This window comes from Xylona heveae, assembly GCF_001619985.1.
Source record: "Xylona heveae TC161 unplaced genomic scaffold L228scaffold_8, whole genome shotgun sequence".
NCBI classification, from domain to species: Eukaryota; Fungi; Ascomycota; class Xylonomycetes; order Xylonales; family Xylonaceae; genus Xylona; species Xylona heveae.
In genome coordinates, this window is record NW_017264200.1 from 1,106,333 (window position 1) to 1,132,990 (window position 26,658).

Below are 26,658 nucleotides of genomic sequence, written 5' to 3' on the forward strand. Positions count from 1 at the left end.
AAAAAAAAAAAAAAAAAAAAAAAAAAAAAAAGCCTTACCAAATGAGAGCGGGTCTTTAGATTATAAAACACAATCTATGTATGGCAGTCGATTGAAAACATGTACAGAAAGGTCGAATGTGTACAGAAAGGGGACCGCAAAGGAGCGGAGCGTCGTCAAGAAGGTCGGCCGGGTTAAAGTAGGAGCGCCCAACCGCAAATGAAGCTCGCAAGCCCGCCCTCGTTTGTCGGGACCTCTTCTGGGGGAGGGCGCAAGGTCGACCAAAAGAGCAGGCAGCCGCGGGAGCGAAAAGGATGCAGGCGGGAGAAAAGCGAGATGAGGAGGAGGAGAAGAAGAAGAAGAAGGAGGAGGAGTAAAAAGATGACTCCCACCTGCGCTGTCAGGCGGATTGGCGAATAATTGGGGGCATCCGAAGATGGATTCGACGAGAGCGAGAGCTGTACAAATGTCGGCTTCCCGGATGGGCTTGTCCGCAGGCGCAAGGGGGTACAAGTCGCATGCGCGAGGAATGTTGGTGTTGCGAGGTCGCCCTTTAGAAAACACCCCTCAGGGACAACAAGCAGACGTCCGAGAGTATAATAAAGGTGTGTAGCGCGGGTTGCGTTGCTTGTGCAAGAAAGACGTGCGGGAGTTTTGTGTGTCGGGTGTCTGGCCTAGATGGATGTGGGGACTGGGGCCGTCAGGTAAGGTGTGTCGGTAAAGTGTGTGGGAGATGGTGTGTGCGGGTATGCGTGTCTGGTGCGTTATGGGGCTTGGGGGGGTTTTTGGGTGGTTGATAACGGGGGCTCCGAGCGAGAGGACCCGCCCCGATGGGTTGAGATGTAATGTTGGGGGGTGAGTGCGAGAACAAGAGAAAAAGGGAAAGAGTACTCGTAGACTGGTTGTATAAAGTGGACGAAGGGGGGGGGCGAAGAAAAGAGAGAGAGAGGGAAGAGAAGAAGCAATATGGCTTAACCCTTTCCTCGTCCAACGTGGGGGTTTTTTTCTCGAATCAAAATGAAGAGGGATGACGATGAAAACAAGTGCGGTAGAATATGAGGTCAAATCATAATAATGAATGGGATGAAAGAAGATGAAGCTAACTTGATGGGTTGGACCAAAATGGATTGGTGGGTGCGGGTGCGACGCCGTCAGAAGGGAGAGTGATAATGTGGATTCTTTCGACAACCGTAGAGAAGAAGAAGAAGAAGAAGAAGAAGCAGTGGCATTTACGTACAGTTCACAAGTGATTGCCAATAGTTCTTATGAGGCATTACCTTGAAGCAGTAAAGATGAGAATAGAGCGAATGAGCAGAAAGTGAAAGAAGAGGAAGAGGAGAAGGATGGATAATGCGGATGCTGATGATGTCGTCACTCTGTTTGACCTGGGTTGAGAGATTCAAAGGGACGTATCGGAGTACTACCCTACGTTGACTGATCAATTTGATTGACAGACAGGCAATAAGACAGATGGATTTGGATTTCGTCGATACGACCAGATCGAATAAGAATGCCAGCCAGGGCTGGTCAATTTGCTATCTCGTCAAATCTGGCCGAATGGGCCAAAAGTTCCTTTGTCTGGTCGATGCGATAAAAAGTCCGGGTCGCCGTAGGGCAAGGTGGTGCGATTTTGCTTGTGATCGCCAAGTCAAGATCAGAATAATCAGCATCAGGGGATCAGCACTAGGGAGGAATAATGCTTGTAGGGAGGGCACCAGCCCGCCCACTGATGGCGCAAACGACGACTAGGGGGCGCCATGGGTCACTGCTATCCCAATGTCATCAAACGCCATCCCTGGGGGTACAGAAGTACTGTAAGGAGCCTTGAGAGGCATATATCGTTCAATTCGCCTTTGTGGCATCTTAAAAGCCATTTTCTCCCCCAGAACATGAATGATCTAAACAGGTTTGCATGAAATTACAATCACAATGCATTGTCGTCTAGAGACACTTTTTAATAGACTCATGATTTCAAATATTCTTTCCTATTCTTCTCTTTGTTTGTGAGGAGAGCGATCGATCTTGGCTCTAAAGCTATAGCTTTAGCCCAAGTTCAAGCTAAACCCCAATGGAACGTTCTGGTGGCGGTGACGGGACGAAATGTGCTCGGCGAACCCCCCTCGCCCCGCTCAGGGATCGTCTCATTTACGTCGGGAGCGAGCGACTGGTGGACCCTGGGGTAACTAGTCCTTGGTCGACTTTGGTAAAGCGCCCGCTTGCCAACAGCTGCTCTAACGTTCAAGGCGAAGAGGCGAAAGGGGTCCAGATGCAAAATCAGTCTGAGAGCATCTTTATCCCCTTTCGTTATTTTTGTCGTTGTCATAGGCAATCCTAGCCACTTGTCTCCGCACTAATCGTCTGAGAAGAAGATCCAGTCCAGTCTCTTCTTGGCATTTGCTTCAAGCGCAATGGCTTGCATGAGATTACAGCGAAAGGGGGATGTCGCTGCTATGCCTTACATTACCATATCCACTCCCATGGAGAAATGCCGAGACCTTCCCAATGAAATTGCGTAGTGTTTGGTACTGATTGGCTTCGTTACTCGCATTGCTTCATTTCGTCTCAGCTTTTGATTTGTATTAACAAACTGCACATAGCCTTGCATGATAACTTTCCACAGTTGGGGAGAAATGAAAGTCGATCACTCCGACGACACAAAGAGGCGATAAGGTAAGATGCTTTCGCGACGCAAGCTTAGACAACAGGGACCTTTTCACATTGTCTGCTTGCTCATGGAGGAGCTTGAGCTGTGAAGGCGTTAGAGAAAGCTAGATATATGGAATAACCCGAGACGAGAGTCGCTGTGGATCATATATGGTAGTTTGCAAATCTGATAGGCATATCTCCGATAAAAACTGCTGTTGCGGGAAAGGTTACGATTCCCATCTTTGGCTCTTTTCGCAGATGGTTGTTTATTTTTGTGTCCTGTTTCAGAGCAACAGCAGTAAAACCTCTCAGTTTGAAACAGAAAGTCAATTCAACTTGTTCGTTCCAAACTTCAGTCTGATTGCCTCGCCTCTTCCGAATATTTGCAATCGAATACTGACAGGGTTCTGATCTCGTATATTGCCGCATGCCATACCTCACTCCGTAGTAGCCAGTCAAGAATAGCGGTGGGGCATAGCAGAGGTCCAGCATATTTTGAATTGCACAATCACGGCAACTGACCGCCTTCAGGTGCGTCAATTAAGCGGTGTCGTGAGACTTGATGTTGCTCCATAACCGTTCCTCATATAGGGCTTTTCTATAGAGGTAAGCCATAGAAATAGACTTGGTTGGAATCAGCCAATGGTCAAGGCGGGCAACACTGGTGGCTGATCAATTGCAGCAATCTCCCAATGATGCGGGTGCCTTATCTTTTGGATCAGGCACCGGCGACTTCTAGAGCGCAAGCAAACAAGACAGTTCCAGCAGGCAGAGTGAGCCACAGAATGACTGCCAGCTGTTACTCTTCTGTTTCACCAGGCTCTTTGCTGTATGCCATTCGGTGGCCAACAGCGATCAGCCGAGAAGTCTTCGTAATGATCGGGAGTCCTTGTCTCCTAACTCCGCATTCATGCATCTCAGCCCGGCAAATAGCCTGGTTTTGTTTGGGATGAGGCCGTAGAATGGCGAATCTTTCCTGTTTGCTCTCCTAGCGCCTGTATTCCCGGGGCATCATCTGACCTAGCCACCTTCATCGTCTATAAATCTCCCCAGTAGCCACTGTGTGCAACATACCTACCTAGCTTGTACAACTGTAACTTTCAAAGACGACAAACTTTGCCCCTGCACTATTGAAGATTGCAGGAGTTTCTAAAATCTGCACGGACTTGAGCCATCACTACGATAGACGATCATCTTGACTTGAGGTAGCTTACACTCTGTTAAACTTGTATCCTCATCGACTAAGCAACCCTTCTGCGCGCTCCAACAGTTATGTGGTATCTCACTTATCGCCACGGTCAATGTACCACCTAAGCAACATTCCAAATATGAGTGGATAAGGAAATATTGAGTGAGTGCTTTGATATGATGACACGACAGTACATGACGGTTTACAATTGATTGAGCTTTCGAATAGAATCAGGCTCTTGCTGCAAATCATTGCATACGTTAAGGATGAGAACGGCAAGATCCCGACAATTAGATACTTAAGGGAAATGGCAAAACGAGGGTTGGTTATCGACTATGTATCATCAGTAATCGCCTAGGCTTTCGTAGCCGTGCCCTCCGGGCGCGGCGATGCTGTACAGCAGAGCCGATTTAAAGCCCGCGTTGAGCGATTTGTACTGTGAAGATAGACCATGGCCTGGAACGGTTAACAAGGTAAATGTCTTGACTAACTTTAGCATTATGCCATCGTATTGTTCTTTCATAAACAGATCCTGGTCGTATCTGGCAAGGATCATTGATTTGAGGCCTCCTCAAGTAGGAATTGGGGGACTTCACAGACAGATGGTTGAGGCCGTTTCTCCCATATAACAGTCCCTTTTCCGTATAAGATCTCCTGCCTTGAATTCGTAAGACGCAAGCTTGAAATGTATAGTTTTTACGCCGACTCGCAAACTGGGCGGGTTCTAACCGTAGAGGCAAATGCGATTATGTCAGGAGAGCCCATGATCCTATGGAAGAAATCTCTTCAATCCTCCATATTCATTCATTCGTCCCCTCTCATTTGATAGGTAAGTGCATATTTACGCTTTACGCATGAGTGATTATGGACTCATGACTGTTCATAGGATTATCAGTAGAACATTGTCCGCACGGCGTCAATTTACGCGCCCTGTGCTTCCACACAACCAGTGAATAAAAGGGGTGGTCTAGGTTGTGGTAACGACGTTACTTGGCGCCATCTTCTGCTCAAGCACTGCCGAAAGCCTTCTCTACACGGACAGACTTTGAAGCCAGAACGGAGAAGATGGGATATCGGAGGCGCCTCAACTAGAGGGAGGCGTCTATGCTTCGGCTCCGATTATTCGGTAGGCCCAAGAACCAGCATGGTGAAGAGTTCAAATGAGTAGAGTTGGACTGTATTAGTTATAGCGAAGAGCTAAGAGACGAGTTATCGGTCAGCATAATCACGGAATTGGGAGGCCCGAAGCCAATAGAGAGCATGGTGGAGATTAGGCTCAGAGCCCTGGACAGGACCTAGGAGGAAAACTGGCAAGCAGATTTCAGCCTCAGCGCGAAAAACGTGAGCCGATTGGAAGGATGAGAGAGGGGAGCGATGCTAGAGATGCTAGAGATGCTCAATTGTTGCTGAACCGGCTTTTAGGGGCATGACGGGCCCATGACACCGCCCGTCTCTCTTTGTCCTGATAGTCAGGAACAGGTACACGCGTCGATCTAGATTAAAGTACCACTTACCTATAAACAAAGCGGGGAAATACTTACTGTTTACCCCCCTGACAAGTACTCTAACACTAAATCGAGCCAGTAATTTCCCATTTTGGAAACAAACCATGCTCTCCCCCGGGGGGTTCGTTGGTCACTGCTTCGCCCGTTTCTCTTCTTCTTCATTCCCTTCTCTCGCTCCCTTCGATCCTTTCCTTTTCTCTTTTCCCCCCCACGAGACGACAAAACCTGCCCAGTTCCTCAGGTGTCAACGGTCAAACTTTCCACTCCCTTCCCTTTTCACACTCCTTCATTCCAGCGGTTTTCGGCTTCACTCTTTCAGCCGAACTCCTTGCTGCCATTCGTTCTCTGAGTATCGAGTTTCCCTCTCTTTGACCGATCAAACGATCAGACCTGCTTGCCTTGTTGCATCTCTTCAACGTCACCAGCTGTTTCCCCAGTTCCGGACGTGTCCCAAACCTCATCTTTCCCCAGATCTCTCCACGCGGTTAGGTATGCTCAATAATTTCATTTCTCGCTCTCATCTTTCATGCCTGCAGAGCCATTACGATCAGTTCTGGTGAACTTTTGCTGATGCTAGTATCGCTGCTCAGTTACCGACCAACCCGGTTTCTCATCCCACCGACACTCTCTTAACCCTGGTTCAACGCCGTACCTATTACCGGCTTTATCCTCAATCACAAACTTTCACAATGGCGCCTGTCCAGCTATTCGCCCGTCACAGCTCAAACTCAGATAGTAACTTGACGCCGGCCATGCTCAATCTGCTCATCGCTCTGCTGGTACTCGTCTTCCTCGGTCTCATGCTTGTTGCTGCTCTCCTTGTCCTGCGGAACCATCGCCGGTCTCGAAAGCAAGCTGAACTTCCCCTCTACAATGAGAAACCGGGCAGAAAGAATTCCAATCACCGTCGTCTTACCATTACTGCTGCTCCCTATGGCAACCGCTCCGAGCCTGTCTTTGTCTATGACGAAAAACGCAACTTGGTCGAGAACTCTTCCAGCCCTCCCGAGAGCCCGATTCCTGAGATCCGCATCACCTTCCCGGAAGAGGAGGATGAGGGTGGCAAGCGAAAGTCGGGCCGCGTCCTGGTTGTGCATGTCGGAGACAAGAGCGTGGGAATGGAGCCCCTCGAGGAAGACCTGCCTCCGTATCATAAGGGAGATGATGGACGCTTTCAATCCCTCGACCTGGAACGAATCGGAGGCCTGAAGGAGAAGGAGTTTGAGCAAAGATTTTCATGATTCTTGAATGGTCTTGCTTGGTACTTTACCTTCATTCAAATTAGATCTAGCCCACTTTGCACTGCAATTTGAGCTCCCGTCTTCGCTGGCCCATATACCCGTCTGCTGATTTACCAACGGTTGTGTTGCGTCTTCCGTCTCTCTGCAAGGCCGATCTCTGCTCCTCAAAATCTATTGATGACCAATTTCCTGTCCATCCTTTACTCGACGGCACGAATACTTTTCTTTATCTTTTTCCTGTTATTGCTGGCTGTGTGGTTGTGATTGGTTCGGCGCGTTTGGAGACCTAGTCAAGCGTCTGCGTACATGCTCCTCTATCACCCTGACACGGAAAAGGGTCGCACTGTTTTCATTCAGATGGACGAGCATGTCACCCCTTACGTCTGTTTATATCGAACCTGGGGGTTTTAGTACGCCGACGCTGTGAAACACATATAATAAGGGGGTTTCAATTTTCATTTTCTCAAGCTTTTTCCAAGAGGCATCTCTGTACAGCTTCGAACATAATGTATTTCATCTAATCATTACTGTAATTTATTTCTATTCAATTCATTTCTCAGCATCTATTGCAAAAGTGTCACTTGCCTTGACCTCTTCCTTTCTGCGACCTCGAAAGAGCTTAACAATTAGTCTGGAGGGTCCAAAGATGGCCCAATGGTGACTGATAGAGCGTCTGGCGGTAGCTGCTGCTGCTGATTCATGAATTAACAGTACACAAAATTGCCATTGCACAAGGCTGCTCATCCAGATTAGCTAGGTTCACTTTTCGTGGTTAAGCAATGATTAGTGATATAAGTACATATTTCGTGTCCAGCCTCTCTAAACAGTCATCTCACTGAAGATTTAACGAGAGTCTCTCATTTTCGCATTTTGAAAAGAGATACATCAATCGTCCAATTTGTGGGTTTTCCCAGATATTTGGCAATATAATTGGCGTTTCAAATATTTTATTTATGAGACTGATATCCGTAACTCTTCAAGTTCACAATTTCACAAGAGCACTTGACTGATTTTTAAAGCAGAAAAAGACGTTTATATATGAATATCTAAAAATATTGGAGAAAATGAGTCCTTATAAATTAATAACGTTGCATCAAAGCACTACGACTGCAGTCCAGAATTAACTCCCCTGATACAAAGGTAGCTATGGCGCTAATTCGGAGAAAAGGTGCCGGAGCTCGGGCTATGAGCTAAACCACTCACGGCATGTCCCGTTGAGTGTTTCGAGCTTCATCATCCCCAATTTATTACTCCGTAGAGCTCCCTCTCATCGCACAAGGACAACGCTCACTGGACACAATTGGAGCTTTTCGCTGCGGAGGCGCGATGGCCAATTTGTCTGCAAGCCATTTCATACAATAATTTTATCTTTACACTCGTTTACTTGCTTTGCTAGTTGCACTTTCAGGGCCAGTAGCTGTCCATCTCGCGACAAATTTCTCTAGCATCAAGGACTCGACATACAATTGACTGTCCCAAGCATCGAAGATCGCAATAGAGATTGTTCCAAAATGGGGAGCGCCGCTCGATCGAACCAGCCTCGTCCAGAGCCTCAAGAGATTTTCACGCCCATAGTAGACCCTAAGCTCCAAGCCAAATCAGACAAGGAGCAGGCGGCGGCCGCTATTGAAGAGCTGAAGCGCGCCAAGACACTCCGAGCGCAGCGGGAGGTTCAGTTCAAAGCCTCGCACACTCTTTTGCTTACTTTCTTGGCCTGGATTTTCGTCCTTCATGCAATTGGATTATATTTCTTCACAAAGGGGTTCCTCTTGACGAGGCTGGTGCTGGATGATAAGTCGGATTGTGCGGTATTGCCAATTGAGTCTTATCAACAAGAGCACAGTCCGCGGTCAGCCTCAGAGGGTTGCTGGCACCCCAAAGTCTTTGACAAGGCCGTCGTCATCATTGTTGATGCACTTCGATATGACTTTGTTGTTCCCTACCCGCCGATTCAAGGGCAAGATGAGCTGCGGCATTTCCACAATGCCCTACCACTATTCCACGAGACCGCAACGAATTCTCCTCATAATGCTTTTCTCCGACCCTTCATTGCCGACCCACCCACGGCCACGTTACAGAGACTCAAAGGTTTAACGACTGGAACGTTGCCTACCTTCATTGACGTTGGCTCCAACTTTGCTGGCACAGCCATTGAAGAAGACAACCTAATCGCACAATTGCGAGATGCCGGTAAAAATGTCGTACATCTCGGCGATGATACGTGGCACAAGCTTTTCCCAGACTACTTTGACCCCGCTCTAACCCGCGCGTATGATTCATTCAACGTGTGGGATCTGCATACCGTGGACAATGGGGTATCCGAACATCTCCTACCCTTGCTTGACCCCGTCAATGCGACCAAATGGGACGTCGTGTTTGCACATTATCTTGGAGTCGACCACGCTGGCCATCGGTATGGTCCTGATCATCCGGCCATGACCGACAAGCTGCAGCAGATGGATACCGTGCTTCGCCGTGTTGTCGAATTGATTGATGACAAGACACTTCTGGTTGTCATGGGCGATCATGGCATGGACGCTAAAGGAGACCATGGCGGAGAGTCCGATGATGAAGTTGAGGCTGCCCTCTGGATGTATTCCAAGGCCGGTCTCTTTGGCCGCAGCGTGCCCGAACATGTTGAGCCTCCTCGAACTGCAAAGGAGAGGCCTGTGGGGCAAATTGATCTCGTCCCTACGCTCGCGCTCCTCTTAGGTTTACCGATTCCATTCAACAATCTTGGGTCACCCATCGAGGAGGCCTTTATCGGGAACCAAGGAAAGGACTGGGGAAACATGGCTCTTGTTAATCGAATCGCGTCCGCTCAAATCAAACGCTATCAGCACCAGTACGCGCTTGCACGCGGCCTTGATGAGTCAACTGCGACGAAACCGCTTCTCGCCTGGGGCGAGGCCGAAGAACAATTTGAAAAGGCCAAAAAGGCCTGGAAACCAAACCTGGAGCAATGGCATGAAGCTTCACAGTCATTTTCCCGTCATCAGCAGGAAACTTTGAACATATGTCGCGCGCTATGGGCTCGCTTCGACGTACCCAGCATGATCCACGGTATTGCTATCTTGGCCGCAGGGGTTATTGCATTGGTTATCTATGCACGAAGTTTCCGAGAGGACACGACTGCTCTTACGCCAGCTGTTCTGCTCCGTGTACTCGTCGGCAGTGGTTTTGGAAGTGCTGCTGGTGTTTTCTTGGGCTTCATTGGTCGCGCTACTCTTTTAAACGCCGTGCTCTCAGGTTTCGCGGTCGGCGGCGTAATTGGATTTCTCCAAGCGCTTTTCGCGGCGCGAGAGTCTCTTTCCTCCCCAGTTCCAAAGTCCTTCTGGGGCTGGCTGGCGGTCGTGTTTACCGTTGCACCTTCAATTGGCTTCGCCTCCAACTCATACACCATCTGGGAAGACGAGATTATGCTCTTTTTCCTCACGAGCTTTGGCGTACTTGCATTCATTTCGTCCTTGCGGCAGCGAAGCAGCCTTGATCGAGCCCTTGGAACCTACCATTCAGGACTGTTCATCATCATTTCCCGAATCGCCTCCTTTTCCCGTCTCTGTCGTGAGGAGCAAATGCCATTCTGCAAATCCACATACTATGCCTCAGCAACCTCGTCGACCTCTGCGCCCTGGCAGCTCGCTATTCCTTTTGCCGTGGCCATCCTCTTGCCCGATTTCATCAAGACATACTACAAGGGCACACGATCGTACGAAGGCACCGCAGTGTTCTGGATTGGAATCGCCCTCCGTCTAGGGCTCCTCTTGTCCGCTCTATACTGGACGCTCGACGCGGCCGACGACGGCGGCTGGCTCGACATTGGCGCCGGGATCATGAAGACTGTGCGCGTCTTCATCGCGCAGCTCGTTCTCGGCCTCGCCCTCGCGGCCGGTACCACGGCATTTACCCTGGCCCAGCCGTGCATCAACATCATCTCAGACAAAGACAACAACCCCTCCGACTCCGCCGACTCCTCCTCCCCTTCTTCCCCCTCATCAGCGACCGTCAAATCGTCCTCCAAACAATCCATCACCATCCTCGGCTACGCCAACATCCACGGCTCGCGCTACTACCTCCTCGTCACCAACTGGCTGCTGGCCATTGTGCTCCTCCAGAAGCCCATGGGCGGCGGCACCATGGGCCTTCTCGCATGGCAGATCCTGTCCCTCATGGAAATCATCGACACCAACGACCTGTCCTCCAGCGCCATTGGCCCGATCGTCCTGGGTGTTCTTGGCTCCTTTTACTTTTTCAAAACCGGCCACCAGGCCGTCCTGTCTACCATCCAATGGGAATCAGCATTCATCCCAACTAAAACCGTCCGCTACCCCTTCTCGCCCATCCTCGTCGTGCTCAACACCTACGGCGCCCAGATCCTGGCCGCCATTGCCGTCCCCCTTGTCGTCCTCTGGAAACAGTCCCCCCGCAGACAGGGGCTGCTGGGCGATATCACCAAAGCGGTCGCCACACATATTCTGTTCTACGCGGTCATTGCCCTCGCCACCGCCGTCTGGGCGGGCTACTTGAGGAGACACCTGATGCTGTTCCGCATCTTTAGTCCCCGCTTCATGATGGCAGGTACGGTGCTGCTTGTGGTGGATGTAGCCATTGCCGCAATTGCGGTCGGTGCGGTTCGCGTCAATATCTTGAGCGTCGCTCAGCTTTTTGGTCTGGGTGGTTAGTCATGTCCGTTATTTATGTCTTTTTATCTTTAAATGTATCTTTTTATATATATCAAGTGTGTCCGTTTATTTCGAATTTTCGTGTCTTCTATATCAAATGTGTCTTTTTATATCTCGCTGTTATCCTTTTATATATCAACTGCACGTTTCCTTGTCGTGCGTACCGTCTCCTTTACACTTCCTCCCCTTTTCCCCTTTTATCTCATCTTATTTTTGAATACTGTTCTCCCTTTTTTCGATAAAACCTTTCATAGATCTATACCAGTACACATGTAAATACGTCTCTAGTCTTTACTCTCTACACTTGTAGATAGCATCATATAAAAAGTGTTTCTTATAGTACGGGGATGCCCGATAGACACAGCACTTTGATGATATATATGTGACATATGTGACATATGTGATATGTGATATGATACTATATATATATACGGTATAGAGCAGCAAGCTACAATACTCCTTTCTCTTTCCTCTGTCACCTCCGCCTCTGCCCACCTCGTGTTCTCTCCCAGGACCCACAAGATTCGACCGAAAAAAAAAAGGAAAAAACTTTTCAAAACACTACTAACGCCGGATGTTTCTGCCGATCCATCATGATGGGATTGCAGAAATGGAAAAGAGGGAAAAGTTTCTCACTCAAAAGGGAGACAACAGTTGTCCCGGGACGCCCAAAACCAAAGTCAGCCAGTGGGGGGAATATATACACGGTGAAATCAAGACCCGGGGGTAACAGAATAAAAATGATAAAAGACGGGGAAAAGGAACAAAAAACAAAAATGAAAATAGTAAAAGATGGGAGAAACATAATAAAAATAATAATAAAAGACGGGGGACAGAAAATAAAGATAGAAATTAAAGAAAGAAAAAGAAAGAAAATAAAAGGTAAGGCTCAAGATGAGAAAGGCTTTCTGCAATGCCAAGAAGAAGAACATAAATGGAAAAAAAAAAGATGTTACAACAAAGAAAAATGCAGCGAGATGAAGGGGACAAAGAAAAGATGCAAAGATTGCAAATATTTCTTGAATACACACGGTCAGAGATTAAGCCCAGCGACTAAAGTCAAACGACTCAGCCAGCGTCTCGACGGCGTTTGCTCCATTCTCGTCTCGTTCTGTCGTGCTGCTGAGTCCGCTGCTGCTGACGCTGCTTCTATGGCTGGCAGTAGCTTCACTGAGGAAAGCAGCAATGCTAGTGCGGCGAGGTCCCGCCGCGCCCGAGAGACTCGAGGAGAAGGTACTGCCGGCCTGGCCGAGGCCACCTGGGGCTTGACCATGTGGACCGTGTGGGTGATGGGAGGAGGAGGAGTGGAGATGTTGGGCATGTTGATGGACGGGAGAGGTGGAGGTCGGGGAGCTGGCGCCTCCTGTGGTGCCGCCTGCGTTTCGTTCGCGGAGTTGGTTGATCTGGCGTAATCGGTTGCGCCAAGGCGAAATGTGTTCGCCGCCAGCGCGATTCGCCCAGACGAGCGAGAGGGTCGACGAGTTCAGGGCCAGCATTCGGACAAAGGCAGGTAGGCTCTGGCCACTGACCATTTTAATCTCGGAGGCTGTCGAGATGCGTGGGAACCCGGGCTTGCTCATGACTTGGACTTTGTAGTATTTGCCGAATCCGCCGTGATATGGCGAGAGCCGTGAGACAAAGGCTGCGCGAGACTCTGGAGTGATGACGATATTGACATAGTTGAATTCAGAGGGAAACGTGTCAAAGTTGAATGGAAGGCCAGAGTTGTTAAAGACAATATTGACAAAATCGTTGCCAGTGTGTCGCTTCTTGTTGATACACTGCGGATCATGGTCTAGATTGGTCGGCATCATCGTCGTTGTGTGGAAAACAATCTCAGATACGCGGTCTCGCCAGCAAATGGCATATTCTCCGTCGATATCGAATTCGCGGTCCAAGCCTTGCGTATTGAACGTGGCGCCCTTGAGACGGACTAGGGTTCCAATCTTGGTGATGAAGTCGGTATAATCGGGTGACCCGACCTCGTTTGACAAAATGTCTACTTCATGAGTCTGGCCTTCTCCTATGTATATGATCCCGACCTTGTACCCGTCTACCGTAGCATTGCGGTCAAACATATTAATGGCGCGTTTGGTCGCATCGTCGTCGGGCAGAGGAATCGGTTGCAAAGAGCGCGGCGTGACCGCAGCAGCTGAATTCAAAATGAGGGATATGTAGCTTGGAAGCACTGCCTTTCGCGATGCCGGATTACCTGGCTCGGAAACGGTTTCGTTCCACAGCGGAACCTGATGCTGCGGCGGTTTCGCTGCCTGAGGTCGAAACATGAAATAGTCGGTGCCAGAAGGCTGTCGCTTCGTAATCTGCGAAAGACCCGAGGCGGTTGCAGTTTCAATCGTAATAATACACAGGCCGACAAGATACGATTTGGTCAGTATATTTCCGTCATGCGCCTTGGCAAATTCAGTATTAGGCAGTGTCTCGTCCCGGTCCGAGTACGCAACCCTCTGCATCATATCGATGGTGACCCGGCTCTGTTCCTCGACAACCTCCCTTCCTGATGAGTCTGTATACACAAGGCTCTTCGTCATCCAGGGAACGAATTTGGGCCGGTCTTGTAACTTGAGCGCCATGAACCAAAATGTAATAACATGATAGGCCAGAGCGTAGACATATTGCGGAAGGTCCTGGGCTCCTTTCGAGGCTGAACTAGTGCTGTCAGGAGATCCCGCCGCTGCTGCTGCTGCATCTTTTGTAGGACTTAGGTGTTTGTTAAGCCCCGGGTGACCCCGAAGTGAAGGCGCGGATTGTCCCTTTTCCCGCTGCTCGCGTACATACTGAAGGTAGCGGAACCCGATGCCAATGACGGTCCGGAACTCGTCGTCTCGAAAATTGACATAAACTTCTGGCAGTCTTGCAAGACCGACAAGGAATTCGAGAATGTGCACCGTCACGTGGGATTGGGTAATAATCTGGGACATCTTCTGCAGAATCTGGTTCAATGACTTTGTCACAGAAAGTGGGAGCTCGTAGCAGCAGACCGAAAGCGCGTGGATACACCCAGGAGAAGTCGTATCCCAGGAGCCCACTCCGAGGACAAAGGTGCGCACAATCTCGTCCTCTTCGCTCTTGGCGAAATGTTTTCGAAAACTGACCAACATAGAAAGGACTTGGAAAAGGCAAGTCGCAACATCCGATCTTCTCAGGCCGGTCGTCTGAGGAGGGTCGTAGAAGCTGGTTGCCCGAATTTGCTCGCACAAGATATTCCGGAGCATCCTAATTTGCGGCCTTGATCCAAGGAAGAGCGCATGATTGGTGAGCTGAGATCCTAGGTGGAGCAAGACATAACTATATATCTCCCAATCGGCGCCTTGTTGCAAGATTGGAATGACCGCCTCAAGCCACAGGTTCATCGAGATTGTAGCGCAACCAATTGGCCGCTCAGTCGCCATATCTGGTATCTCGTCGGTTGAAAACAGCATAGGACTGGATTCCTCGGGTGGATCTATTGGAAGGAAGCCGTGGCCAGAATGCATCCAAAGTGGAGGTATCGCTTTAGTCGCGCGAGGCATTCCGCTCAAGGGTCGGTTCGCGGGTTTTGAAGGATGGGAATTTGGCCGGTTCACAGATATACTTCGATCGATTCGCGATATCCGTTGCTCGTTCCGGGCCTCGTCAGATCTTGAACTGCGTATTGTCCCAGTCTCGTCTGACTCGTTCGACTCGGATGTCGTCTCCAGTGTCCGCCACAATGATGCTGCAAGATTTTCGCTTTCCGTGAAAGGTATTATATATATGGCATAGTTGGAGTCAGCTCGGAGCCTAAACAGCAACTTCAGAACAGCTATTTTGGCATCAATTTCTGCTGTTTCAGACCGTGCAATATGCAAAAGTTCTGTGTAAGTCATTAAGCCCTTGAAAGATGGTGATTTAAGAGACCCAATGAAAATTTTCACGAGCCCTTCAGCAGCTACGCGAAACGTGGAAGTCCCTGCTTGAAATTGGGACGCAGCAGGTGAAGTAGACGATCGCAAGGGCGACGGAGAAGTGGAACGGGCTGCGCCTGAAGCGGCGGACAGCGAACGGCTTGGCTCTATTGCGCGCTCCCGAAGAAGCGTAATAATTTTGGAGAAAAGGTTCTCGTCAGCATCACTGGCCACTTCAACGGCGAATGTTACAAGAGGATCTAATATGCGAACATCCCTCTCGACTTCGATGCAATCCAGTACAGACATGGCAAACTCGCTGACCACATCGTGCGGACATATGTAAGATATCGTCTGATACGCATCGGTGAGCGTTTGTATTAGTTCAATCCGAAGAGCCGACGGACGATCGCCCTGTTTCAGATACACCTCAACAAGCCTCCGCGAGTCTACCAACCACCTCTCATTCGAAGGATAGCAGAGGTTTTCCTGCTTGTAATAATTTACTAAGAGCTCGGCACAAGAGTCGGGAAGTCGGTCAGCAAGCTCCATGAAGAACCACATGACGCTTGCTCGCTGAAAAGGGTCCAGATTTTCGTACAACGACTCTAGACGGCTGAATATTGGCGATAGGAGAGGCGGCAGATCCCCAATTGATCCATGATCCTTATTTTCTTTTGGCGCTAACGATCCTTGTTGGTGTGAAGTTTTTCGATTCCCCGACACCTCCTCTAGGTTCTTCGAACATTGAACCACTACCTCCAGCAGTGAGTCCCATGTCTTCTCCGAGGTTGACTCCATGAGGTCATCATTTTCGAGAATGTGTGTCAGCGCTTTCAAAATGTCCGAACTCAGTCGAGCGCTACGAGCGGGCAGCGCCAGCTCGAGTGCTCGGACAAATTTTCTCAGTGGTACGTTTGGAAGTCTGTCCGCCGGATTTGCTGTCTCAACCCGTCGCATGATGCTGATCGCGCCACAGATCGCATTCATGTTGCGACCACGGTGGCTTGCAGCTTCTGAGATCATTGCAAGCAGAAAATCCGAAGTTTTCTGGGCAACATGAGAGCGGAGAAGGTTGCTGATGGCGTTCCAAGCTGGGTCGATGAGTCCCTTGATGCTTCCGTAAATGTTGCACAAAACTTCGATGCACGACTCTAGCATGGCATCCGGAATATAAGCGTACGTGATCATGGTGTCGATGAGTTTGATGGCATTGTCCACGTCAACCTCCGCTGTCGTCTTCCGACAAATAGCCAGCACTTGCTCCAAAAGATCCTGAATATCGAGCTCGCGAAACGATCGAAAGTTGAACTTGATAATGTCCCTCAGGAAATTGAAAACTTGCGTCAAGGTAGCCTCTTCTGCCAGCGTCGCAGGGGCTTTGGCGCTCTTTTCCTTTCTCAGGGCGGCGCGCGCTAGGGTTGCGAGTTGGAAGCACTGCTGCAGCCAACGGGTGAGGACCGGTACCATTAAGCCTTCAAAAGATTCAACGTCTTTGCCCCGCTTTGCCAGCTCCTCCAGCGCCGCGAGTTGGAAAATGAAATCTTCGGGATTAGTGATCATTGTAATCTCATCAAAGAAATGGCGCCGTTCCAGAGGAGTCAACTTTGCATGTTTCACACATGCAATCAAAAGCCCGAACCCTTCCTTGCGTGTACTTGCGACATTGTGTTTATCCACCAGACTTCTTCCCGCCGACCAAATTGCAGCCACATTCTTCAGAGGATACAACTCGAGGATACGTCCGATCTCCTCGGCCGCCGAGACTCGAGCATTCATGCTCGACGCCGGCTGTAATTGCTTGAGAAGTTGTGCAAGTTCCGGAGGCCCACCTAATACACCTTCATCTGGGAGAGCTCTATTAGGTTCCTTTGACTGAGACTCGAGGGTCGAGGAATGAGCTGGTTCCAGTGTCGTGAGCGTGGGCAGAGGGTCCATCGAAGATTTCAGCCGACCCGCGGTAAGATTTCTGAAGACCCCCGCCAGCCCGGACGCAGCGGTCCTTGTCTCCGGAGCCGACGGGGATGCATCTGAAGGTGGAGGCATATGCTCGGCAAGGCTGTCGGTCACCGTTGGAGCGGGAAGCAACTCAGCGAACAAACTAGAGAAAAGGCTCCTCGATCAGTAAATTGATTCGGAAAAAGGCAACCTTCAGGGCGACCGATCAGTCATTGTGGTCAAGACGTGATCCGATTTTACATACGGAAGTTGTGCTTAGCAGCTCAACGGCGGGCTTGATCGCTCATCGCGCCGCCGGCCGCGTTCAGTAAAGAATCAGGTAATGTCAATTGAATCGGTAATGACTGGGGTTGCGAGGCCGCGCAACAGCTGAGATGTGCATGAAATAGGCGTTCAGCAGTATATCCCGGCGAAGCAGCATCCAACAAGATCGCCTTGAGTTTGACTCTGCGGTGGTGTCTAGTAGATGGGCTCGCACTCAAATGTGCTTCTTCCTCGATGCCTGCAGATATTCAAAATCCACCTTGGCGCGGTTTCCCTGAACCTCTCTGTTCCGAAAATTTTCTTTTTTCCTTTCTCAGAATTCCTGCTGCCTGTTTAGTGCTAGGGGTTGCAATGGGAAAGTGAAGCAGTGGCCTTTCGCGGAAGGTGATCGATCGCATACAGTACAAGGGCCGAGACCAAGTCGGCGAAACAAGCGGCCTGAAGACCCGCTCCCGCTCTATAATGTAGATATACGACCCTGACAATATCTTTCAACACGCCTTTTTCTGCCAAGAATATCATCGACACATATAATCAAATTTATCAATAGAGTCTGCTCAGATGAATGTCTACAAATAAAATTTCTAAAAGAATTCCCTCTCGAAACATTTCATCCACCAAAACGTCACCGAGCCAAAGGAATATATTGAGCCTCGGAGGTTCGCGCAGGGTCCCGCAAATAGTCCTATCTCGGATAAAGAAAGTAGAGTCTTCCCTGTAACAAAATTACCCTGTCCTCTGCGCCGTGATACTCATATTCTTCTTTTACTCTTATTGGCCGTACACTGCATATGAACACTTCAGCTGCATCGGCTTTTCGTAGGCTGCAGATACTCTGCCATTCTGAATCAAAGTGAAAAGATGCGTATTGCTTGGTTGTCAATGGACATTTTGGGCCAACCAAAGTGGGAATTTTAGCGGCCAAGTGGGGGTTTGAACAGAACAGAAGAGGAAAGGTCCCGTCGAGCTGTAGTCCCAAATAGGCAGGTAATTTGTCTTTAGTTGGCCTAGTTCGCCATGCCGCTCAAGCACTTTATTACAGAGCCTCACCGAAGAGCAGTACCAACTTGTACTTTTGTCGCACAAAGTCTTTTATAGGTATAAAAGTAAATAGAAGTACCGCTGGGAAAGCCGTTCACGGTGAAGTGCTTCATTACATAAGCACCCACGCGAAACCCCAAACAGAAATCTACGCAGCAACGAGCGTGGTAGGTGATAGTAACTTAGTTGTAGCGGGACAACACCAACAACAATAATATACCCTTTTCACTAAGCTCTTTGACGTCGTTTCTTTGGTCTTCATCCACTCATTTCCTTTTCTCTTAGACCATACCAACGGCTGTCATCATGGCCGCAAATCTGCAAGCCGTGGTTCAGCTTCTCGATGCTACATTGGATCCCCGCCAGCAAAAGCAAGGCAAGTCTACATCATCTGTCTTTGTTTGCCGGAGTGTAGAAGCATGGCTGCAAAAGCCCAGTGGGACAGGAGCTGACTTGATGCTTTACAGCGGAACAAGCACTTTTGCAGCAGGACAGGCAGCCAGGATTTTCATTATCTATTCTGCAAATCGTCGCAAATAACTCTTTTCCTTACACAAGCCGACTCGCTGCGGCCCTCTTCTTCAAAAACTTCATTCGCCGGAACTGGACGGTGCGTACAAAGGAAACTAGAATACTCACAAGGAAATATTCCTGACTGATGGGATACAACTTTAGGATGAGGAGGGAAACTACAAGCTCCCCCAAAATGAAGTGATTGCGATCAAACAAGAGCTCATCGGCTTGATGATCTCAGTTGAGCCGGCGATTCAGGCCCAACTAGGAGATGCTATTAGTGTAATTGCTGATAGCGATTTCTGGGAGAGATGGGATACCCTTGTTGATGTACGTTTACACTTTTGGCAGAATTGACCGAATAACAAAATTTTGAGCTGACCCGAGCTTTGCTAGGACCTGGTCAGCCGATTAACACCGGATAACGCTGTCACCAATAATGGTGTCCTACAGGTCGCACACTCCATCTTCAAACGTTGGAGACCGCTTTTCCGCTCAGATGATTTGTTCACTGAGATCAACCATGTGCTGGGAAAGTTTGGCGGTCCGTTTCTTTCGCTCTTCGAAGTGAGCTCCACCACCGCAGAATGCCCCGCTGTATCATGATCACTGACATTTCTGTCTAGTCGACCGATGCCTTGATCGAACAAAACAAAGACAACAAGGCTGCTCTACAACAGCACTTTGCGACGCTAAATCTTATGATTAAGCTCTTCTACGACCTTTCCTGCCAGGATCTACCGCCAGTGTTCGAAGACCACTTGCCCGCAATTACGACCCTGTTGCACAAATATCTCACCTATGACAATCCTCTGCTCCATTCAGATGACGAGTCTGAGTCGGGTCCTCTTGAATTTGTCAAAGCTGGAATCTTTGAGGCGTTGGTCCTGTACGTGCAAAAGTATGAAGACGCATTTGGTCCTTTGCTCGGTCCTTTTGTGGAGAGCTCATGGGTCCTTCTCACTACCATTGGACCGGAGACGAAATACGACATCTTGGTCAGCAAAGCGCTTCATTTCCTCACCTCGGTCGCTCGCATCTCGCACCATGCGCAAAACTTCAATAACGAGGGTGTCTTGGGTCAAGTCGTGGAAAAGGTTATCCTGCCGAACCTCAGTTTACGGGAATCGGACGAGGAACTGTTTGAGGATGAGCCGATTGAGTTTATCCGCCGAGATCTCGAAGGCTCGGACAGCGACACGCGCCGAAGAGCCTCTACCGATTTCCTCCGACAACTCATGGAGCAGTTTGAAGCGCTGGTTACTGCAGTGGTCTCGAGATACGTGGAGCATTACCTTGCAGACTATGCCAAGGATACGAGTGCGAACTGGAAGTCAAAGGACACTGCTGTCTATCTCTTCTCGGCTATTGCGGCCAAGGGCGCAACCACTTCTATCCAAGGTGTAAAGACCACCAACCAACTTGTGGACATTGTGGACTTCTTCCAGAAGAATGTGGCGAGCGACCTGACTGGTGGTAGCGCGGTTCAGCCGATACTCAAGGTCGGCGCTATCAAATATCTCTACACCTTCCGGAGCCAGATGACAAAGGAGCAGTGGCAAAGCGCTTTACCGCTTTTGGTCCAGCATTTGGCCGAGTCGGACTATGTGGTTTACACTTACGCTGCCATCGTTCTGGAGCGTGTCCTCGTGCTCACTACAGAGACGCGTGAGCCGATATTCGGCAAGGCCGAGCTCCAGCCATTGTCAAAGGACTTGCTGGAACATCTCTTCCAACTGATTGAAAAGGATGCTGCTCCCGAGAAGATTCAGGAGAACGAATTTTTGATGAAGTGTGTCATGAGAGTTCTGATTGTCATCAGGGATGGAGTTGTTCCGATTGCAGACTCTGTCATGACGCATCTTATCAACATTACACAGATCATCAGCGCGAATCCAAGTAACCCTCGCTTCTACTACTACCACTTTGAATCGATTGGTGCTCTGATTCGGTAAGCTTTTGTCAGTCTATTCTCAATGACCACTACTGACGTCTCAGATTTGCCGCGCCGACGCAACCAGAGAAGATGGAAAATGCCTTCTATGGCCCTTTTGCAACCGTCTTGCAGAATGATGTACAAGGTAAGACTCCATCTCGTTGTTCGCTATCCGTTCCCAATCTCTGACATGTTATAGAATTCATGCCCTATGTGTTCCAACTTTTCGCTGCGCTCCTCGAGGCCAACCCTTCAGGCTCATTGTCTGATTATTACAAGTCGCTCATCTCACCTATTCTCATGCCACCTCTTTGGGAATCCAAGGGAAATGTCCCCGCTCTGGTGCGATTGCTCTCTTCGATCATTGCCCGTGCTGCGGAGGATATTGCCAAGGGCAATCAGATCGAACCGATTTTGGGTATCTTCCAGAAGTTGGTATCGACAAAGGTGAATGAGAGCTATGGGTTCGACTTGCTCGAGTGTGTAGTGGAGCATCTCCCTGTGTAAGTTTGATTTCTGATAGACAACCATGGCTGTTTCTCTAACTTTGATCTCCTGTAGGACTGCTCTTCAGCAATACTTTGTCCCAATGGTCCAGATTATGCTCACCAGACTTCAAAGCTCTAAAACCGAGAACTTTGCGCTTCGATTTGTGCGTTTCTATCACTTTATCTCAGCACTGGATGACAAGGGCCTGGGCGCCGATTTCTTCATCAATGTCACCGAACAGATTCAAGCAGGGTTAGTATAATTATCCGACGCCAGTAATATATTTATGCTGAACAGTACAGTGTCTTCACCCCCGTATATATTAGCATCATTCTCCCGGAGACCCAAAAGCTTGCACGTCCGCTTGATCGCAAAACGGCCGTAGTGTCGTTTACAAAGACGCTCTCTGACTCTGTTGCCTTTGTCGAAAAGTACAAGAAGGGCTGGGCTTACACGTGTGAGGCCTTGCTCAAACTCTTGGAAAACCCTCCTTTGCCAGTCTCGGCGGATGACACCATTTTGGATCAAGACGTCGATGACGTGAGCTTTGGTGTTGGCTTCACGGCTCTGAACACGTGCAAGAAGGCGCCCACCGACCCATGGCCTGAAATCAGTGACGTGAAGAAGTGGGTGGGCTTGTACCTTCGACAGGCTGACGCGAAGCACGGCGGAAGGGTAAGTGCTCTTACTAGAAGTAGTCAATTTTACGATGGTGGCATGCGACTAACATGTGTGTGTGTGACAGATTTCTGTATTTGCACAGGAGAGACTGTCGCCCGAGGCACGCCAGGTCCTTGCCGTCTACATGCAGGGCTAGAATTGCGCGTTTGGGGATCATGGCTTTTATTTAAGAATCTTCTTTTCTCATTTAAGAAAGATAAAAGTTTGCATTTGCGGGCGGTCTATCTAGAGGTTATATTGCACCTGCCAATGGGGGCTTGTTTATATCCATGGCGCATTTCAAGTACATAGGGGAATAGTTCAGACATGAGTTTGCTTGATACTCTTACAACCATCTAGATGGTCGTATCGACCGTGCAGCTCTAACATGTGAAGTTGTGACGTGTCATTTCATTGAGGAGTCCTGGATCGAGTATTTTTATCTTGTTAATGCCCCGTCGAATGCAATTCCTGGCTTATTGGCCTATCTCGATTTCGCTGCGAAATCTCCTGGCCCGAAGGTCGACAGAAATAGACCGTTTCGCCTCCTCCCACATAGTTATCCCCGACCAGTGCGCCAATGTATCGCTTATCGCCTACGTATTTACTCCTGTTACCTCCAGCCAGTCCGGAGAGAAACACTGTGAAATCTTCAGTTTAAGCGCCGTGACCCGGTCCCTGTTGTTTTTCACCGTGCACGGAGGTGTCCCGGTAATTGTGAGCAGCCTTGGTCCTGAGAGGTATTATTCCTCCCCTGGATATACCGTAGTATAGTACTTTCTCCTGCATTAGTGGCGCGGCGTCGCGGTGTCACGGCGGCTAAAGTCTTTATTTTATTTATTTATTTTCTTTTACTTATTTTGATTTTTGATTTTTGATTTTCATTTGTTTTGGGTTCTTTTTTTTCTTTTTCTTTTCTTTTCTTTCGTTTTGGGTTCTTTCTTTCTTTCCTTCTTTTTCTTTTCCTTTTCATTTTTATTTTTTTTCGTCTTTATATAGTCAAGATAAGTATCTTATGAACATGACATGACATGAGTATTGCAATGTGATGTATCAGATTGGATTTGGCTGACATACTGTCATACAGTTACTCGGTGAAGTATTACAATTCACAGTGGATTGTGAGGACTGAGGAGAGACGAGTCGACGACGTTGTCACGTTGCAAGTGGCAGGCCACCAAGGTATTTTATACCGGTCGTCAGCAATAGAATAGCCGTGTTTTTTTTTTTTTTTTTTCGTTTGGTTTGTACTTGTGGACCTGTGGTAGTATAGTATCATGTAAATAAATCGTGATTTTCGATTCAATTGTCGAATAATACAATACATGTGACATGAAATATAATATGGGATAAAACCGGATATGCTAAAAAAAAAGATGGGCAGAAGGTAGGGTGGGGAGGGGGGAGAGAAGGGAAAAATGCTAAGAAAAAGACACAAAAATGTCGAAAAACACCAACCGAATTATTCTCTATACCGTTGAGCTTTGAAGCCAAGTCCATATGAAACCCATTCTGCGGAACCTACGAGTTTACGCATGCCATGCACTTGCAGCAGCGTGGTCCACGCGAAAATACACAGCATGTTGGATCTTCATGGAAGTGGAATACCTTGATCTATGCTACATCTAGGCTAAAGACATATTGTAATACTACAGCCTACAGCGTTCCGACGTTAATTTAAATATGTGTATTTTGGAGGACGTGGGCAAAACAAGAGATGTTCTAGTCCAGAGGCTCAGAGCAGTTGGTTTCGAGGGCAGTCTGGCTGTGATTTGCTCAAGTTGAGGCACGTGAGAAAGACATGACCATAACTTTGTTGTACAAAGGGACATATTTTTTCGTGAAAGTTATGAGGAGATTATTTTGAACTCTTTAAGGCTGTTGTTGCATTACAAGTGGCATCTTAATGGGGGATCAAACTGCCTGGTTTACGTATGTACTCTCATCTGCCCGAGTATTGGCAGTCTCTTCTCATGCTGCTTGAAAGGACCTTTTATACTCTTTTGTTAAATGGTAATTTAGGTTTTTAGATAATAATTGGGAGTATCGTAGTCTTAATGGAATTATTTAAAATATCCCTATACTTATGTTGCAATATTGTGAAGACAGGGAAGACAGGAATTTGAAGATTGTTCTTGGTCGAGCATGAACAATACTATTTGGATAAACCTGCAATGTTGCAGGCGTGAAAGTTGGCACTGAAATGTACAGGGCGCTTTAAAGGTATACGTAACTTTATACGAAAAGGGGGGTTTGGACCATGAATAACAATATTTTCTAGTACATAAAGATAATGATCAACCTATGTCTCCATGTTCCACCAGTACTATTTTCACTGCTCGAAAAATGTGGTCTTCGTTAGGTCCCCTTCTAAGTTCAGCCTTGTTGTCATTGATTTCGATGAAGACAGCTGGGAAACCTGTCACTATGTTCCAACCCAATTATGGGTTCCCAATTCTTCATCATGAGAAAGGAGCTGGTTTTTCCTGTCGTGCCTTTTCTGAAAAGGCTCAAGAGCAGCATGTAGAACTAAACCAAAGCTTTCTTTGAACCTTTGGTAGCATCGCCACAGACGCCCAATTCTATCTTTATCTGCCATCATGGTCCATGACCAATGGTATCCCCCATTATGTGACGACACAATCCCAAAGTAATAGGGCTCATATCGCAGCGTCAAAGTGCAACCATTTTTCAATACATTTGATGGCGACGGTATGGTGGCATGGACTTGTCCAAATGGCGATGCAAAGCGTTTCTCGAGAAGAACGTCTTCTTGCATTTAGAACAAGCCATATCGCCTCAGCCAAAGTATGCTTGGTCGTTGGGCTCTTCTGTCGAGTCCTCCGGGCCGTACTCGTCCACGAACCATTAGATAACTCAAACTCCTTTCCGGCTATAGGAATGTGTGTAGCTAGACGGCTCCGATAAGCTTCTCACACCCTCTCATCAAAGGAACCTTTCTCAGCACCATATCCCGCCTGAGTCCACAGCTGTGGATTGCCATATCTGGCAGTAAACCACTCGAAAAAGTCTTTTGTTGCTGTTGTGACTTCACCTGCAAGCGGTCTTGTTCCATTTTTGGCAAGATACTTCAGCAAAAACTTGATATCGTGAGCATCCGCATCTTTCCTTTCGTCTGTGGCCCTGCCTAAGATACTTCGGCATTTGGCGTTTAATATCAGTGCCGGCTTGAGTATCTGCACGCCGTCGATAAAAACAGTCGGAGTCTCTGAATCGAAATTTTCTTTAAACAGAATAGGTGGCGTCAGTATCTCGATTCTTATAGGAATGTCCATTTCGGCTTGATAATATGTGTGTGCTGTTCGTGGCTCAACTGTGAAGCCTTCTCGGACTCGAAGTACGTTTCGGAATTGAGCTGTCTGGCCTTGAGGCACAACTAGATCAACATCATCTGTGCAACGTTGCGATCCCAGTAGTAGGCAAGCTGCGCCCCCTACAACTGCATATTTCCTGCTAGCGAACGCAATGCCTATAGCTTTTGCGGCCTCGAGTACAGCGCTTAAAACTTTTGGAGAAGAGGACATGGTAGCGTTGAATGGATCTGAAGAGTAAGTTGTGTAATTCTGGTTTTCTTCCCGGAAGAGATTTTAGAAGATATACGAAGTACTCAAAAAGGAAACTTTCTTGGAGAAGTTATATATGAGAACTACTTGTACGTGGCAAAATGGACTAAATGATCGAACTTTTCAGAAGAGGTAGCTGCCGTTTCTGTGCTGTAACTAATTTAAATTGGGGCATAGCCGCATAAGTATTGACTTCTTTAGGTAGTGAGGAACAAAAGGATTGCTGCTACTCTGCAATATATACTGGCGCTGATAGCTGACGTGGCCTCAACAGCAGTTAATGTTGCGGTGGTAAAACAGATAAGGAAAGCATTGAATGCTGAAGTAGGCGCATGCTAATATGTAGCGAGATCTGGTGCGTACATTCATGACTTCTACAGAAGGCAGAGAAATTTATTATGTCATTGGGAATTGAACGTTGATATCATATAGCATATGCGAATGGCGGGAAAAAAGAGGCTACATTCTGAGGCCTTCAGTGACGTACGTGGAATAGTGACTGGCCTTTCGCCGGATCTGGATGAGCATAATACGGTATATTTTGTTTCTATTGTGTGTATCCGAATTTTATGCAAGTTGCAAAACGGATTGAATACATCGAGATGAAGCTTGATTGGCAGTTGGGCTACGCAGAGTAATTCATAACTATACTTAGTTGAGAACCCCTTCGGGCCCTTCCTAACGCAGATTGGAGGCCATATTACGATGCATACAGAAGATACAAAGAACTATGTCAACTTATTCACCGACGTAACATTCCACACCTGACCAATGTTCAACCGCGACCTAGACAGCGTAATGATATAGAAAAAATAATAAAATAAAATAAAAGATAGGGGAAAACCAAAGGGGTGCTGTATACAGAGTATGGCGAAAAAGTGTTTGGCATCAGTTGTTTGGTCCGCTCGGCCTTGAGACAACGCCAGTCGCTTAACCGAACCATTGACTTCTACGCGTTAAGCGCGGCTGCCATGCTGTCAGGCATGAGCCTTACCCCTGCAGCACTTGACATGTACGAGTCATCTTTCAGGATCAGGGGTTTCATTATTTTCAATTGTTTTGATTGATGCATATCTTTCTATCACA

At 48.1% G+C, this 26,658-nt stretch overlaps 6 protein-coding genes across 6 annotated transcripts in view; 3 read left to right on the forward strand and 3 right to left on the reverse strand.

The window, feature by feature from the left end:
- Positions 1 to 48, reverse strand: part of L228DRAFT_171114 (ARM repeat-containing protein) — a 3,738-nt gene extending 3,690 nt beyond the window's left edge. The window contains exon 1 of the mRNA XM_018329484.1: positions 39 to 48. The gene's annotated coding sequence lies outside the window, so the exon portion shown is untranslated. The remainder of the gene's footprint in view (positions 1 to 38) is intronic.
- A 5,638-nt stretch (positions 49 to 5,686) lies between these two features.
- On the forward strand, positions 5,687 to 6,791 carry L228DRAFT_171180 (hypothetical protein). The gene is made up of 2 exons (XM_018329485.1): positions 5,687 to 5,803; positions 6,052 to 6,791. Exon 2 carries the CDS (start codon positions 6,072 to 6,074, stop codon positions 6,558 to 6,560), a length of 489 nt encoding a protein of 162 aa, XP_018186918.1. The 5' UTR covers positions 5,687 to 5,803; positions 6,052 to 6,071; the 3' UTR covers positions 6,561 to 6,791.
- Positions 6,792 to 7,819: 1,028 nt separating this feature from the next.
- Positions 7,820 to 11,525, forward strand: L228DRAFT_249176 (putative phosphoethanolamine N-methyltransferase). Its single transcript, XM_018333033.1, has one exon. It carries the CDS (start codon positions 8,072 to 8,074, stop codon positions 11,240 to 11,242), a length of 3,171 nt encoding a protein of 1,056 aa, XP_018186919.1. The 5' UTR covers positions 7,820 to 8,071; the 3' UTR covers positions 11,243 to 11,525.
- Positions 11,526 to 12,164: 639 nt separating this feature from the next.
- Positions 12,165 to 17,481, reverse strand: L228DRAFT_171200 (hypothetical protein). The gene is made up of 2 exons (XM_018329486.1): positions 17,330 to 17,481; positions 12,165 to 17,227 (listed from the first exon to the last, which is right to left on the reverse strand). Exon 2 carries the CDS (start codon positions 17,170 to 17,172, stop codon positions 12,283 to 12,285), a length of 4,890 nt encoding a protein of 1,629 aa, XP_018186920.1. The 5' UTR covers positions 17,173 to 17,227; positions 17,330 to 17,481; the 3' UTR covers positions 12,165 to 12,282.
- Positions 17,482 to 18,587: 1,106 nt separating this feature from the next.
- Positions 18,588 to 22,320, forward strand: L228DRAFT_231975 (putative importin alpha re-exporter). The gene is made up of 10 exons (XM_018330582.1): positions 18,588 to 18,766; positions 18,858 to 19,000; positions 19,066 to 19,233; positions 19,300 to 19,470; positions 19,530 to 20,854; positions 20,902 to 20,984; positions 21,039 to 21,342; positions 21,401 to 21,580; positions 21,631 to 22,003; positions 22,074 to 22,320. Exons 1-10 carry the CDS (start codon positions 18,697 to 18,699, stop codon positions 22,143 to 22,145), a joined length of 2,889 nt encoding a protein of 962 aa, XP_018186921.1. The 5' UTR covers positions 18,588 to 18,696; the 3' UTR covers positions 22,146 to 22,320.
- A 2,409-nt stretch (positions 22,321 to 24,729) lies between these two features.
- Positions 24,730 to 25,753, reverse strand: L228DRAFT_171231 (hypothetical protein). The gene has a single exon (XM_018329487.1). It carries the CDS (start codon positions 25,531 to 25,533, stop codon positions 24,922 to 24,924), a length of 612 nt encoding a protein of 203 aa, XP_018186922.1. The 5' UTR covers positions 25,534 to 25,753; the 3' UTR covers positions 24,730 to 24,921.
- Between the last annotated feature and the right edge of the window lie 905 nt (positions 25,754 to 26,658).

What these genes read in the sequence shown, in the direction of transcription:
- L228DRAFT_171180 (XM_018329485.1), top strand. Translation starts at nt 6,072, where the DNA reads ATGCTCAATCTGCTCATCGCTCTGCTGGTACTCGTCTTCCTCGGTCTC.
- L228DRAFT_249176 (XM_018333033.1), top strand. Translation starts at nt 8,072, where the DNA reads ATGGGGAGCGCCGCTCGATCGAACCAGCCTCGTCCAGAGCCTCAAGAG.
- L228DRAFT_171200 (XM_018329486.1), bottom strand. Translation starts at nt 17,172, where the DNA reads ATGCCTCCACCTTCAGATGCATCCCCGTCGGCTCCGGAGACAAGGACC.
- L228DRAFT_231975 (XM_018330582.1), top strand. Translation starts at nt 18,697, where the DNA reads ATGGCCGCAAATCTGCAAGCCGTGGTTCAGCTTCTCGATGCTACATTG. An exon ending in CGTTTCTTTCGCTCTTCGAA is followed by an intron (nt 19,471 to 19,529) that starts GTGAGCTCCACC and finishes ATTTCTGTCTAG; the next exon opens with TCGACCGATGCCTTGATCGA. An exon ending in ACGCGAAGCACGGCGGAAGG is followed by an intron (nt 22,004 to 22,073) that starts GTAAGTGCTCTT and finishes TGTGTGTGACAG; the next exon opens with ATTTCTGTATTTGCACAGGA.
- L228DRAFT_171231 (XM_018329487.1), bottom strand. Translation starts at nt 25,533, where the DNA reads ATGTCCTCTTCTCCAAAAGTTTTAAGCGCTGTACTCGAGGCCGCAAAA.